Genomic DNA, 12,536 nt, shown 5'->3' with positions numbered 1-12,536 from the left:
GGAACATAAAAGTGAGGAATTAAAGAACCCAGAGTAAAATAGCCAAGACAGACTAGTGACATCTCTCCCACCCCACTCTGAAGGAAACTAGACTAGCCTTTAAGAGCCAGCAACAGAGACATCCCTTATGCTGATGATCTGACCCTGACCATTTGTCTCCACTTGGGCAAAGTCAAGTCAACAAACATTGATTAAGCACCTACTGAGTACCAGTCACAGCAGATATCTGGTTTTGCCATTGAGAAGCTCACAGATCTGTGTAAACCAGGACACTCCTTATCTCAGAGCTGGGATTCCAAGTTATATTGATCCATCATATGGGTTGCTCAAAGCCACCTCAAGGCCTGCCCAGTAGAGTGTGGGTCCAGGAGGGTGTATTGTATTGGGGGTATTGGGAAAGTTTGGTAGGTTCGCCCACTAGTCTGTGTCTATCAGTGAATGGTAGGAGGAACTGGGGAAATTGTCTAAGCCAGTCATATTTATTAGAAGTGGCTGCTGCTCAGAACTGGCTGCCTCCTGGGTTCTCTGGCTTCCCTCATGTCTCGGTCGAAGTCTCGACTTCTGCAAGAAATCTTTCTCAGTTCTTTATCATCTTTGTGCCTTCCCTCTGAGATTATCTCTGCTTTATCCTGTCTATACTTTGTTTGTATATTATCATTTGAGGAAGTTATCTTCCCTTTTAGGGCATGAGTTCCTTGAAAGCACAGATTGGGTTTTTTGGTGTGTTTTTTTGGAGAGTAGGTGGGCAGGCACCATAGCCTGACATGGCCTGGGTCAGAGTAAGCCCTTAATACAAGCTTGTTAGCTTTGCCCCATGCCAGGCTACCTAGGCTCTTGTCAGACAGTAGGGCTCTGAGGCATCATCCCCTGTCTCCTCTCCAGCACATAGGGGAGAGCACGGGGAGCTTCATGGTCTTTAAAAATCCCCACCTAGCCTGTCCCCACCCCATGAGGCTCCAGGGCTGCCCCCTCCTGGATCTTAAGTAATAATGGCTTAACCCAAAGGGGTAACTCAGCAGGAAATGCTTCCCCCTAATTTCTCCTCACAGCTCAGGCTCCCTCTAGTTCCACAGGTTTCTTATTTTTTCCACAATATGGAAGCAGAATACCCAAATCCCCATTTCTCTCCTCTCCTGTGCCTAACCAGATCCTGCCCATTTTTCAAGGCCCCAGGTCTGGCTTCTCCAAGGAGCTTTCCCAGACTACTAAAATCCACCAATATCTCTCTCTCTCTCTCTCTCTCTCTCTCTCTCTCTCTCTCTCTCTCTCTCTCTCTCTCGCTCTCTCTCTCGCTCTCTCTCTCGCTCTCTCTCGCTCTGTCTCACAGGGATGGCTCTCACAGATTTTCTAAACCAGCTTCATTTTACAGATGAAGAAACTGAGATAGGAAGTGTTTTTCTGAGGGTCTCAGTAAGAGGCAGACATTTGTACCCAGATCCTCCAACTCCACTGCAAAACCTTGGCCAAGTGACTTCCCTAAGCCTCAGAATCCCCTTTAGCAAGCAAAGGGATTTGGCCCGATGGTCTCTGGGGTCCCTTCCACTTATGAAACACCATCCATCAGTCCCTTCTTCTGTCCCATGTTTCTGTTGTGACCAATTATGATTCCAAAGGACCTGTGTTAATGCAAAGCACCTTCCACCTGAGATGGGATGGATGAAAGATGAAGAAGACGATGCACATTTGCTGACATCACTGTGGTGAGAATGTGTTTACTTGACTATAGCTGTTACAAGTATTTTAAGCTTTTCTTTCTTTCAAGGAGAAGTGAGACAAAAAGGTAATACACCCAGGGCCCATTATTGTGTGTAACGAACCCCCAGGGCAGCTAAATGCAGCAGTGGATGGAGAATGGAAACTGGAGCAAAAAGACTCCTCTTCCTAAGTTCAAATCTGGCCCTAGACCCTTACTTACTGACTGTGTGACCCTGGGCAAGTCACTTCACCCTGTCTGCCTCACTTTCCTCATCTGTCAAATGAGCTGGAGAATGAAATGGCAAACCTCTCCAGTGTCTTTGCCAAGAGAACAGTTGGATGTGACCAAAAAGTGACCAAACAACAATGAATCCCCAGGAAACAGTCACATCTTTTGAATCTGCATTATTCAAAGTTATAATCACATGAAAAATGTAGTCATTGGTTCCAGGTCCATGGAAATAGTCAATTAAAATTTAAATAATGTGACCACTTCTCAGGAATTCCTTTTTTGCACTAATCAGGACCTCACTCTAAGTGTTTGTTAACTGCATTAAAAACTTTTTTTTAGTTTTTAAAGAAGTCTGGAATGAGACTTAGAAGGCCTGAGGTACGAATCTCCCGCTCCTCCCGCTCCCCTCATCTCTTACTATGATATTTCTGTGTGCTCTTTCCTCTGCTTCTAAACCCTGACTACTGCCCAGGGCTATAATTAAGATAAGGTGTTTGAAAGTGTTTTGTAACTGTGATGTACTGTACAAATGTCTGAGAATCTGAGGCCCCATAACAGAAGGGGAGGGGGAGATCTGGGGAGTGGTCCATGTGAAAGGCCCTCCTTCCCAAAGAGATTTGGGACAGAGGGAAAGCTTGGGGAGGAGTCCTCCAGTGGGAGGGGAAGTGTGGGAGCTTCCAGGGTGGGTCCGTCTGTTCCAGCTTCAAAGGAACCAAACAATGTGTCTGCCTCAGTCGCCTTCCCCTGTCATATGGGCTCTGGCAGCATTCCCAAGGGGGATTGTGCAGGGGTTATGGTCCCAGCCCCACCCTCCCCAGCCCAGACACACATAAACCCCCTCGATGCTTCGTGGGCCTGGTGAAGTCAGGGTATGGGGCAGATCTGGGCAGCAGATGGGAACCCGGGCCCTGGGGGAAGGGAAGTGGAGGTCTGCATTAAGCACAGATTCAGGGGGCCTTTCCAACTAACAAGAATGGGGGAGGAGAAACATTGAGATCAGAGAAAGGAATGAGCTGGGCAGGGACCAAGGAAGAGACAGAAATGATGTGCTGTGTGAGTGGGAACTTGTGCATGGAAAAGTGTGTGTGAGTGTGTATGTGTGTGTTTGTATGCGTGTGTATGCGTATTTGTTTGTGCATGTGAAAGTGTGTGTGAGTGCGTATGAGTTGTGGGTGTGTGTATGTGTGTGTATATGTGTCTGTGAATGTGTGCGTGTGTGTGTGCTCAAGGTACAAGGAAGCCAGGATAGCCGGGTTCCAGTCCCAAGCCTGCCACTGGCCTGCTGTGGACTCAGGGACACCACTTTCCCCTCACAGACTTTTCCCATTGGTAAAACGGGGATAAGCCCCTCTGAGCTGCCTCCTTCTGAAGGGTGCTGAGAGGACATGGAAAACCCTTGAGTAAACTGAGCCAGGCTAGTGCTGGATGGTGGTCCAGGAAAGAAGGAAAGGCTGCAGAGCACTGAGCCCCAGAGGGATGGGAGGGGAAAGCCTACCTCTGACCATTCCTAGCTATGCCATCCTGAGGAAGTCACTTAAGCTGTCTTAGGCTCCCTTCAGGTTCGGAAGATCCTACATCCCTCCTTCTGGGAGTGTGTATACAGACAGGAAGAAGTAGTGCCCCTGCAGGTGAAGTGCTCCAGGCCTGTGTGACCAAGCCCTCCCTAATCCATGAGCTCCTCTGTGGTCGCCTGACTGGACTGCGTACCAGGGCCTGCCTGCTGGGACTGTTAAAGACACCTCTGCCACAGTGGACAGAGGACCCAGCTTCAAGTCAGGAAGTCCCACGTGCAAACCTCACTTCCGATACTTATTGGCATGTGATCTAGGCTGATCACTTCCCCTCTCCGAGGTTTTTTTTCTCAACCATAAAATGGAAATGACAACAACACAGACCTCAGCGGCATGCTGGGAGGGGACATGAAGACATGAGGCACGTGAAATGTTCTGGGAACCTTAGCAGAAGACATTAACCTCAGGATGGTGTCCCCACTTATCTATGCCTCCCTTGGTGGGACATCTGCCCCTGAAGGCAGGGGCTGTGCTTCTCAAAAGCAAGGATTGCGTCTTCAGGACCTAATACAAGCCCTGCACACAGGACGTGCTTAATTCATGCTTGTTAGTTAATTTAACGATAGACGTCCAGCTCTCATCACCAGGAGGTAACATGCTGGAGTTGCAGTCAAAGGAACTCAAGAACCAAGGTGACCCCTCCTACTTCTGGGATTTGGCACATCACTTGCTCCCTATATGCATCAGTTTCCTCATCTGTAAAATGGGAATAATAGTGATGTTAAGTATAATAATATTTATATCACGAGGCTGTTACGAGACTCCACTGAGATCATGTATGCCCAGCACTTTACAAACTATAGGGTTGGGGGCTGGACTCGTATTGTATCTAGAGTCTTTTCACAGTATAAGCCCTTCCTTCTGCAGGGGCTACATGGAACACTTCCTAGATATTCTCTTCTGACTTGCCTCCTACATCTCTGACATCTCCTTCTCAGCCTTTGTTGGCTCATCACCGACATCACAGCCCCCAAGGTTCTGTCCCGGCTCTCTTCTCCCTACACTCTGTCTGGTCACTTTACCAGCTCCCAAGGGCTAAACTAGTCTATGCAAATGATTTTCAGATCTGTATCTCTCTCCTAACCTTTAATCCTGGAGCACAAATTGCCTATTGGACATCTCAAGTTGCATGTCCCAAAGACATCTTCAACTCACCATTGTCTAAAACTGAACTTATATTTTTCTCTTCCAAACTTCCTGATTCCCATTGAAGACACCACTATCCTTCCAAAGTTCATAATTTCAGCAGCATCCTGGACTCCTCACTCTCACCTCATCTCTCTATTTGTTGTTCAGTTGTTTCCATCATGTCCAACTCTCTACAACCTCATTTGGGGTTTTCTTGGTAGAGATACAGGACTGGTTGGTCCCTTTCCTTCTCTAGCACATTTCACAGATAAGAAAACTGAGGCGAACAGGGTGAAGGAACTTGCCCAGGGTCACGCAGCCAGTAAGTGTCTGAGGCCAGATTTGAACCAGGAAAATGAGTCTTCCTGACTCCAAGGCCAGTGCTTTGTGCATGATGATAGGACTAGCTTCCCCACTTCTCCTACTAGTTGCCAAGTGTTGTTTGCACCTTCACATCTCTTACCTCTGAAACCTTCTCTTTACTCACAACAGCTACCATCACAGCTCATCTCCTCTTGTCTAACTCAATGTAACTGCTACCTGATTAGTCTCCCTGCCTCGAGCCCCTCACTCTCCTACTCCAGTCCATCCAAAACACAGCTATAATTTTCCTTAAGTGACTCCTTCCATGTGGTTCCTCCATTCAACCAGCCCCAGTGGTTTCCTATTGCTTTTAGAATGAAATACAACTCCTCTGTTGGACCTTTAAAGCCCTACTCAGCCTGGCCACCATCTTCCTTTCCAGCCTCTCTTCCCACACTGAGATAGATTGGTCTTCTTCCTGATTCTCACTCATGATACAACATTTCCTTTTGAACTGGCCTGCTCCTGAACCTTGAAGGCTCTCGTTCCTCATCTCAGCCTGAGAGAATCCCCTCTTTCTTTAGGAGTCCCATCTTCTGCTTCAATATTTTCCTGATCCTCCCAACTGCTGCTGCCCTCCAGTTAAACAACTTTGTTTGTGCATGATATCTTTGTATGTAGGGAGGTAGGTTTTAACTCCAGAATTACACACTACATTTTCATATGCATTTGTTATCTCTCCCTTTAGAAGGCAAGCTCGTTGTGAGTAGAGATTGTTTCATTCTTTGTCCTTGCATCCCCAGTACCTGGCACATAGTAGGCACTTAATACTGATTGATTGGTTTCATTGGTAACAGTGCAGGTGGGCATTATTTTTTTATTGGGAGACCAACTTTCTATCCACTATGGCACGATGCCTCTCATTTACAAATTATAAAAATGTAAGCTATAACTATTATTATCCCCCCAGACTCACCCACCCCCTCCACTTGGGCTTCTTTTGTTCTCACAGGATTCTTGGGCTTGGCACCCTCCACAGACATGGCTGTTTGACATTGGAAGTGAGGTTTCAGGCAGACCCAGTGTGGGTTGGGGAAGAGCAGTGGGGGATATGGAAGACCCCTAAGGCCTCTTTGGTGGGTTGTATGCCAGAGGACAGGAGCTCAGGCCAAGCCTTCTCTCCTTGAACTGTTCCCAAGGCCCAATTAAGTTACATCTGGGACCAAACTGGGCATGTGTGCCAATTTCCCTAAGGGGGGTTCCAGAGAAGGGAGGGTACAAGAGCATACCAGGCTCCTTTGTTTCTCAATGCCCAAACCATAGCTTCCCCTTGTTCCCTCTCCCTGATGCCCAGAGCTGATCTTAGACTGGGAATCCCAATCTGCCCCTCATGCTGCCATGTGCCAAATGTGACTCCCAGAGCTGGGGCTCCTTGAGGGCAGTAACCATCTCTCCCATGTAAGACCAGAAGAAATCTAAGGACAAAGACCATATATCCTCCATCAAATTGGGAGCTACCAGAGCATAGGAACTGTATCTATGTCCTTCACTCTGTAAGACACTCAAAAAGGTGATACATGAAGACCTTTTGATGATTTTTAAAAATGAGTGTTTAAAAAAGTTTATGTAATTGGGAAATATCTAAGGAAACAAATAAAGAACCTCTTAATAAAAGACTTTCTGATAGTGAGAGGAAAGAGGCAAAGGAGAAGGGTGGGGGTCAAAGTGGCCTTCAGTCTAGGCCCCAGTCACAGCTCCTGAGCTCAAGCCCTACCTGGACAGGGATGAGAGGTTCTTTGTCATCGATGTCGATTAGCACTTCATCCCGGGGGCTCAGGAGGCTACCGTCATCTGTGGGGAGAGAAGAAAGGCAGCCATCAGATGGGACCACCCTCCCCTGGGCTCAGGCCTCTACTGTAGACCAGAGCTGGGGGACTCAGGGCCAGGCATCATCCCAGAGAGATGGGGGCTCTGCAGGGGGATCTTAGAGACCATTCACTTGCGCTCCTCTTATGTGTATAGCCCTGTCTTCTCCCCATTGCCTTTGTTCAACACAATTTTGTCTTTTCTCTTTTTTTCCTTTTCCACCTCTCCCACCAAGATTTTGGTCTCTCCCTTCTGATTCTCTCTGTCTCTGTCTCTCTCATCTCTGACTGGCTCTTATCTCATCTATACTATCTTTGCCCCCTTTGTCTCTGTCTCCTCTCTCCCCTTCTCTTTCCTTTCTCTTGATTCCCTCCTCTACTTCTTTCTATCCCTCTCCTTCTTTCTCTTTCCTTAGCCCTTCTTTATCTCACTCCAACTTTCTCCCTCTCTTGCTATGCCTTTCTATCTTCTTTCTCTTCCTCTTCCTCTCTCCTTTCTCTTGTTTTCACTTTCTCTCCCACAATTTCTCCATCCCTCTCTTCTCCTCTGTTGCCCTTTGGCCCTTGTTTTCATCAATGACTTTTTCAGGGAGCCTTCCTGGAGGCCTCCTGGGTGCCTATGTCTGTACTCAGCTACACAGCAGAGAGAAAAGAGGCCTTATCTAGGTGGGCAGCTTATCCTTGCATGAGAGTATAAGTTCCCTGAGGACAGGGACAGCATCACATTTCACCTTCATACCCCAGGTCCTGGTGCCTTGTAAGCCAGGCAATGTGATAAATGTTTGTCAGACTGGATTATAATGTTTGTTGAAGAATTGTGCTCTGTACCCTCAGGGAGCGTATTATAATCTAAGAAAGCAAGTACATGCTGGGAGAGCCCTGTAAAGACTGTGGGCTTTTATCCCAAGGGATGGAGCTGATGAAGCTATCCACTCCCCCTACCCCACCAGATGGCCACCCTCTTTCCTTTCCTTCATGACCTCCCAGTAGACCCGGGCCCCATTTCTCTGTACCAGAGCCCATCTCAGGAGGGGCATTCTCCAATGAGTACGGGTCACACAGAAACTGCTCCAGCGAATGTATCGTGCACTGGCCCACTACAGGCCGCCGTCCAAACTGGCGATTGTCAATGACCTTGATGATGATGGGTGGGCAGTAAAGCTCCTCCCGAGGCAGCCGCTGTCAAGGGGTAAGAGAGAGGATGAGGGCACGGTCTCTAGATGTTATCCCAGATCCCTCCTCCGAAGTTCCCCAGGTCTTCCGTTTTGGAATAAACCTACATACAGACCTCCATTATCTGCAGTGAATGGTTATATAGAGACTGCATCAGACCTGAGGCCAAGTGTGAGGGATGGTGGCACAGAACCCAGGGGACGCTGATGGTGGGCTTACACTTTTCCATAATCATAATAGCTTTAACATTTGCTTGATAATATTATCTCATTTAATCCTCACTATGACTCTGTTAAGTAGGGACTAATATTATCTCTGCTTTACAGATGAGGAAACTGAGACTGAGAAGGGGGAAATGCTTTGCCTCAGGTCTCTGAGCTCGGGATGTGTCCAAGGTGGGATTTGAACTCAGGCCTTGTTGACTCCATTTCTCACATTTCCAAATGAGAAAAACAGAAGCCAGGATTCAGAGACTTTCCCAAGATCCCATGGCAAGTCAGAAACAAGCCTGGAGACCCAAAAGTTGGCCTCCCAATACCCAGAGATCTGCAGGTGCCCACCCACAGATCACAGAGGAGGAGGGATGGGGCAGAGGACCAGCATCTCACCACATCCATGAAGAGGGTGCTGACGTCAAAGTTGGGGTTCTTCCTGATGTTCTTGATGACACAGGACTGAACCACCTGATCCCCACATTCTACCACCAAGCTTGGGGATGTGATGCTGGCCAGCTGGTAGCTCTTCAGATTCCGGAGCCCCCAGGCCAAGATCTGCAAGGGAAGGGTTGGACACAGTCCATGGGAGAGGACCTGGGGCATGGGCCTCCTTCCCCTGCCTCATGAACCCCAACTCACCTCAATGGCTGTTCGCTGAAGAACTGGTTTGATGCCTTGGGGGACCATGTAGATGTTCGCCTCTCTCTGGGGAGGAGGGTATGGCAGGTCTGTGTCCCCATCCTACAGAGAGGGAGGAATAAAGGGGAGAGACAGAGAGATAAAGAGCAGAGAGATAGAAATAAAGACAGAAACAAAAAGATAGACATAGAAACAAAGAGTCAAAAATGGAGAGACAGAAAGGCAGATCCAGAAACAGTGAGACACAGAGAGACGGGGAGAGACAGAAATAGAGACAAAGACAGGAATGGAGAGGCAGAAAGACAGGGACAGAAACAGATTTTTTTACATGTGACACAATGATTAAAAGAATTAAAAAACCTCATTATTAAACAGGAGTCAATGCCCCCAAACATCCCTCTGCTGCCCCTCCTTCCCCAGCCTGCCCCCTGTCTCCCACAGGCACTGGGTCCTAGCCCCAGTCTGGTGGTCCCAGCAGTCCAGCTCTCAGTGGAAACTATTGAATCAAAGGGTTGATTTGGAATGAGAAGGGGAGAGAAAAATGGAGATAGCAGATTGGGAAGGGAATTTACTAGAACACATACGAATTCAATTAATCAAGCCAAAAGTATTTATTAAGCACCTACTATGTGCCCAGCACTGTACTAAGCATTGGAGACATGAAGAAAGTAAAAAAGAAGGCCCCTGTACTCAAGAGATTCCATTCTAATGGGGGAAACAGCACACAAATAACTAGGTCCCTACAAAGACAGATAAAGGAGTAAATAGAAAGAAATCTGAGAGGGGAGGGCATTAGAGCTGGGGGAGACTGAGAAAGACCTTCTGCAGAAGGTAGGATTTGAGTTGAGTCCTGAAGGAAGCCAGGGAAGTTGTGAGAAGAGAGGAAGGGGAGCATTTCAGGGTGTGGTGGAAAGGGGCATAGCCAGTGCAAAAGCCAGGCATTGGGAAATTAAGGGTGGCATGTGAGAAGCAACAGGAAGGCTGGTGTAGCCAGACGCATAGAAGGCATAGAGGGGAGTAAAGCATACTGTGAAGGGTTTTACATGAGTGGGGAAGATGCTTCTTGTAACACAGATGGGAGAGCATGAAAGTTCTACAGTGCAAGGCTACCTCCCACTCACTCTGTATCTACCTGTATGTTCACAGTCCTTTGCATGCTATCTCCTCCATTAGAATGAGAGGTCCTTGAGGGCAGACTCCTTGGTTTTTTGCCCTTTTGGGGGGGTATCTTCAGTGCCTGGCACATAGTAGGTATTTAACAAACATTTATTGATTGATTTTATTGATAGATGACAAAGTACCCAGCACATAGTAGGAGCATAATAAATGCTGGTTGATTTAAGACATTTTATTCCCATCACAGACACAGAGATCATCTAATCCAACCCCCTCTCGTTACAAATAAAGAAACTGAAGCTCAGAATGTTCCAGTTATTTGTCCAAAGTGAATTAATTAATTTGCAGAAGTATTTATTAATTAATCGTTAACATTTACTTAGCACCTGCTGTGTACCAGGAAGACAGTTAGGTGGTACAGTGGATAGAGCACTGGGCCAAGAGTCAGGAAGACTCATCTTCAAGAGTTTAAATCTGGCCTCAAACCCTGGGCAAGTCACTGAACCCTGTTTGTCTCGGTTTTCTCATTTGTAAAATGAACTGGAGAAGGAGATGGCAAACCTCTCCAGTATCTTTGCCAAGAAAACCCCAAAAGGGTCAGGAAGAGTTGGACATGACTGAAAATGGCTGAACAAGCATCACTAATGTGCCAGGAACTGTCCTAAGCTAAACTCACATTCGAACTCAGATCCTCTGACTCCAGGTGCATGGTGCCTCCCAATAAATAGGACTTCTGAAATAACCCATCCCCAACTCCTACGCCCAAAATATAAGCTCGAGATGTGGAAAAAGGAAAACTGATGGACCAAGTCAGAACTGGGATCAGAGAGGCCTGAAGTCAAATGGAATACTTCTAATAACTCTCTATACTTGCTGATGCATCATTTCCAAATTTTCTCTTTACAAACTCCCTGTGACCTAGATTGGGGAGAGATTATTGTCATCACTGGACAGCTGGGGAAACTGAGTCTTGGGGCAGTGTCCTTCTTTCTCCCTCTTGAAATCACTTTGTTTTAATTTGGGGTTTTTGTTTCTTTGTTTTTGGTCTGGACCTCTGATTTCAACTATGGGGAACTTTCTGTGTGAAAAATCTGTCCAGCAACACAGACAAGCTACTCACTTATAACTGATTCTCCTGGTAGTTGGGGATTCTCATCTAAAATTGTACTTTGCATGCGTGTAGGTGTGCACATGTTCGCATTCTCCCCCCAGTCCCATTAGAATGTAAGCTGATTGAGAACAGGAATGACTTCATTTTTGTCTTTATGTCTCCAACAGCTAGCACACAGTAGGTGTCTAACGTTTATTGAATTGGTTTGAACTTAGAGTCACAGAAGATTGGCTGGGAGTGCTGAGTGATTAATGGATATGGGTCTCACAGTTAATTAGCAAGTGTCAGGGATGGATGGGATCCGAACTCAGCTCCGTGTCAAAATGGACAGAGCTGGGCCTGGATTCAGGAAGACTTGTGTCTGAATACTGCTTCAGACACTCGTTAGCTGTATGATCATGGGCTGTCTGCCTCAGTTTCCTCATCTGTAAAACCAATAGCATTTGCCCCCGAGGGTGGTTGTGAGATTACTGTTGCTGTTTGGTCATGCCTGACTCTTTGTGACCCCATTAGGGATTTTCTTGGCAAAGATACTGATTTGCCATTTCCTTCTCCAGCTCATTTTACAGATGAGGAAACTAAGACAAATACAGTTCAGTGACTAGTTCCGGGTCACACAGCTAGTAAGTGTCTGAAGCCGGATTTGAACTCAGGAAGATGAGCCATCCTGACTCCAGGTCCAGAGTTCTAGCCACAGTGTCACCTAGCTGTCCAGGTTGTGAGGATTAATGATACAATATTTGTAAAGACCTGAGCATGTAGGAAGTGCTACAGAAATGCTTTTTCCCCCTGACTCCAAGTCCATCTTCCTAAGCACAGCACCAGGTCGACTTCTAACTTTCTATTCATTTGTATAGATTTTGCATTAGCTTAACTGTATCTATCCCCCACAGGGACTATTTCTGCCTTTCTTTTCTTCCCAGAGCCCAGACCTAGCTGGGATTTCTCCCAGTTCTTTCCACCTCTTTACCCCTCAGAAAAAGCAGAAGGACCAGAGGAAGCTGCCCCTGGAGCTGCGCCAGTGGGCCAACAAGGCCTAAGGATCAGCTTCTTTCCCCACTCAGGTTTCCTAATCTCCCCTGAAATGCCCAGGGAAATCACAATCAATCAGGACTTGGCAAATTCACCCATTTGCCAACATAACACATTCCTGTCCTGGTCCTCTTCCTCTCATTAGCATCCAATCTGATCCCCATCTCTGACCTCTTCTGCATTCTGGCATCTCCTCCCTTAGTGGCCCCCTGAGGGTTCAGGGGCAGCAGGGTCCCTTTAAAGAGGAAGCCCCCACCCCACCCCAAGCATGTTTAAAATCTGTTACACTTTATAGATATGCAATTTATTCCTAATATCTCCGAACCCCAGACAATGGTGGGATGGGGGCAGGGAGGTAGAGGAGGGGAAAGGAGAGAAAGTACCGTTTGGATGAGGCCCTGGAGGAAGAAGGCAGGTGCACACAGCTGCGGAGAGCCAGGCCCAGACAGGGAGGAG

General features: G+C 47.2%; 1 protein-coding gene across 21 annotated transcripts in view; it reads right to left on the bottom strand.

Moving 5' to 3' along the window:
- DYSF (dysferlin) overlaps nucleotides 1–12,536 on the bottom strand; it is a 253,717-nt gene that overhangs the window by 59,001 nt on the left and 182,180 nt on the right. For 15 of the 21 annotated variants that reach the window (XM_072598690.1, XM_072655480.1, XM_072601105.1 and 12 more), the window contains 4 exons: nucleotides 8,822–8,923; nucleotides 8,576–8,737; nucleotides 7,808–7,973; nucleotides 6,704–6,780 (listed from right to left, as the gene is read on the bottom strand). In XM_072598690.1, the coding sequence (XP_072454791.1) occupies nucleotides 6,704–6,780; nucleotides 7,808–7,973; nucleotides 8,576–8,737; nucleotides 8,822–8,923 (507 nt within the window). Of the gene's footprint in view, nucleotides 1–6,703; nucleotides 6,781–7,807; nucleotides 7,974–8,575; nucleotides 8,738–8,821; nucleotides 8,924–12,463; nucleotides 12,506–12,536 lie in introns of all 21 variants that reach the window. The other 6 variants (XM_072651404.1, XM_072597099.1, XM_072650688.1 and 3 more) reach the window with 1 other exon arrangement.

This window comes from Notamacropus eugenii, chromosome 1 (assembly GCF_028372415.1).
Source record: "Notamacropus eugenii isolate mMacEug1 chromosome 1, mMacEug1.pri_v2, whole genome shotgun sequence".
In the NCBI taxonomy this organism is placed as follows: Eukaryota; Metazoa; Chordata; class Mammalia; order Diprotodontia; family Macropodidae; genus Notamacropus; species Notamacropus eugenii.
Note: the sequence above shows the minus strand (reverse complement) of the source record. Positions and strands in the feature narration are given on the sequence as shown.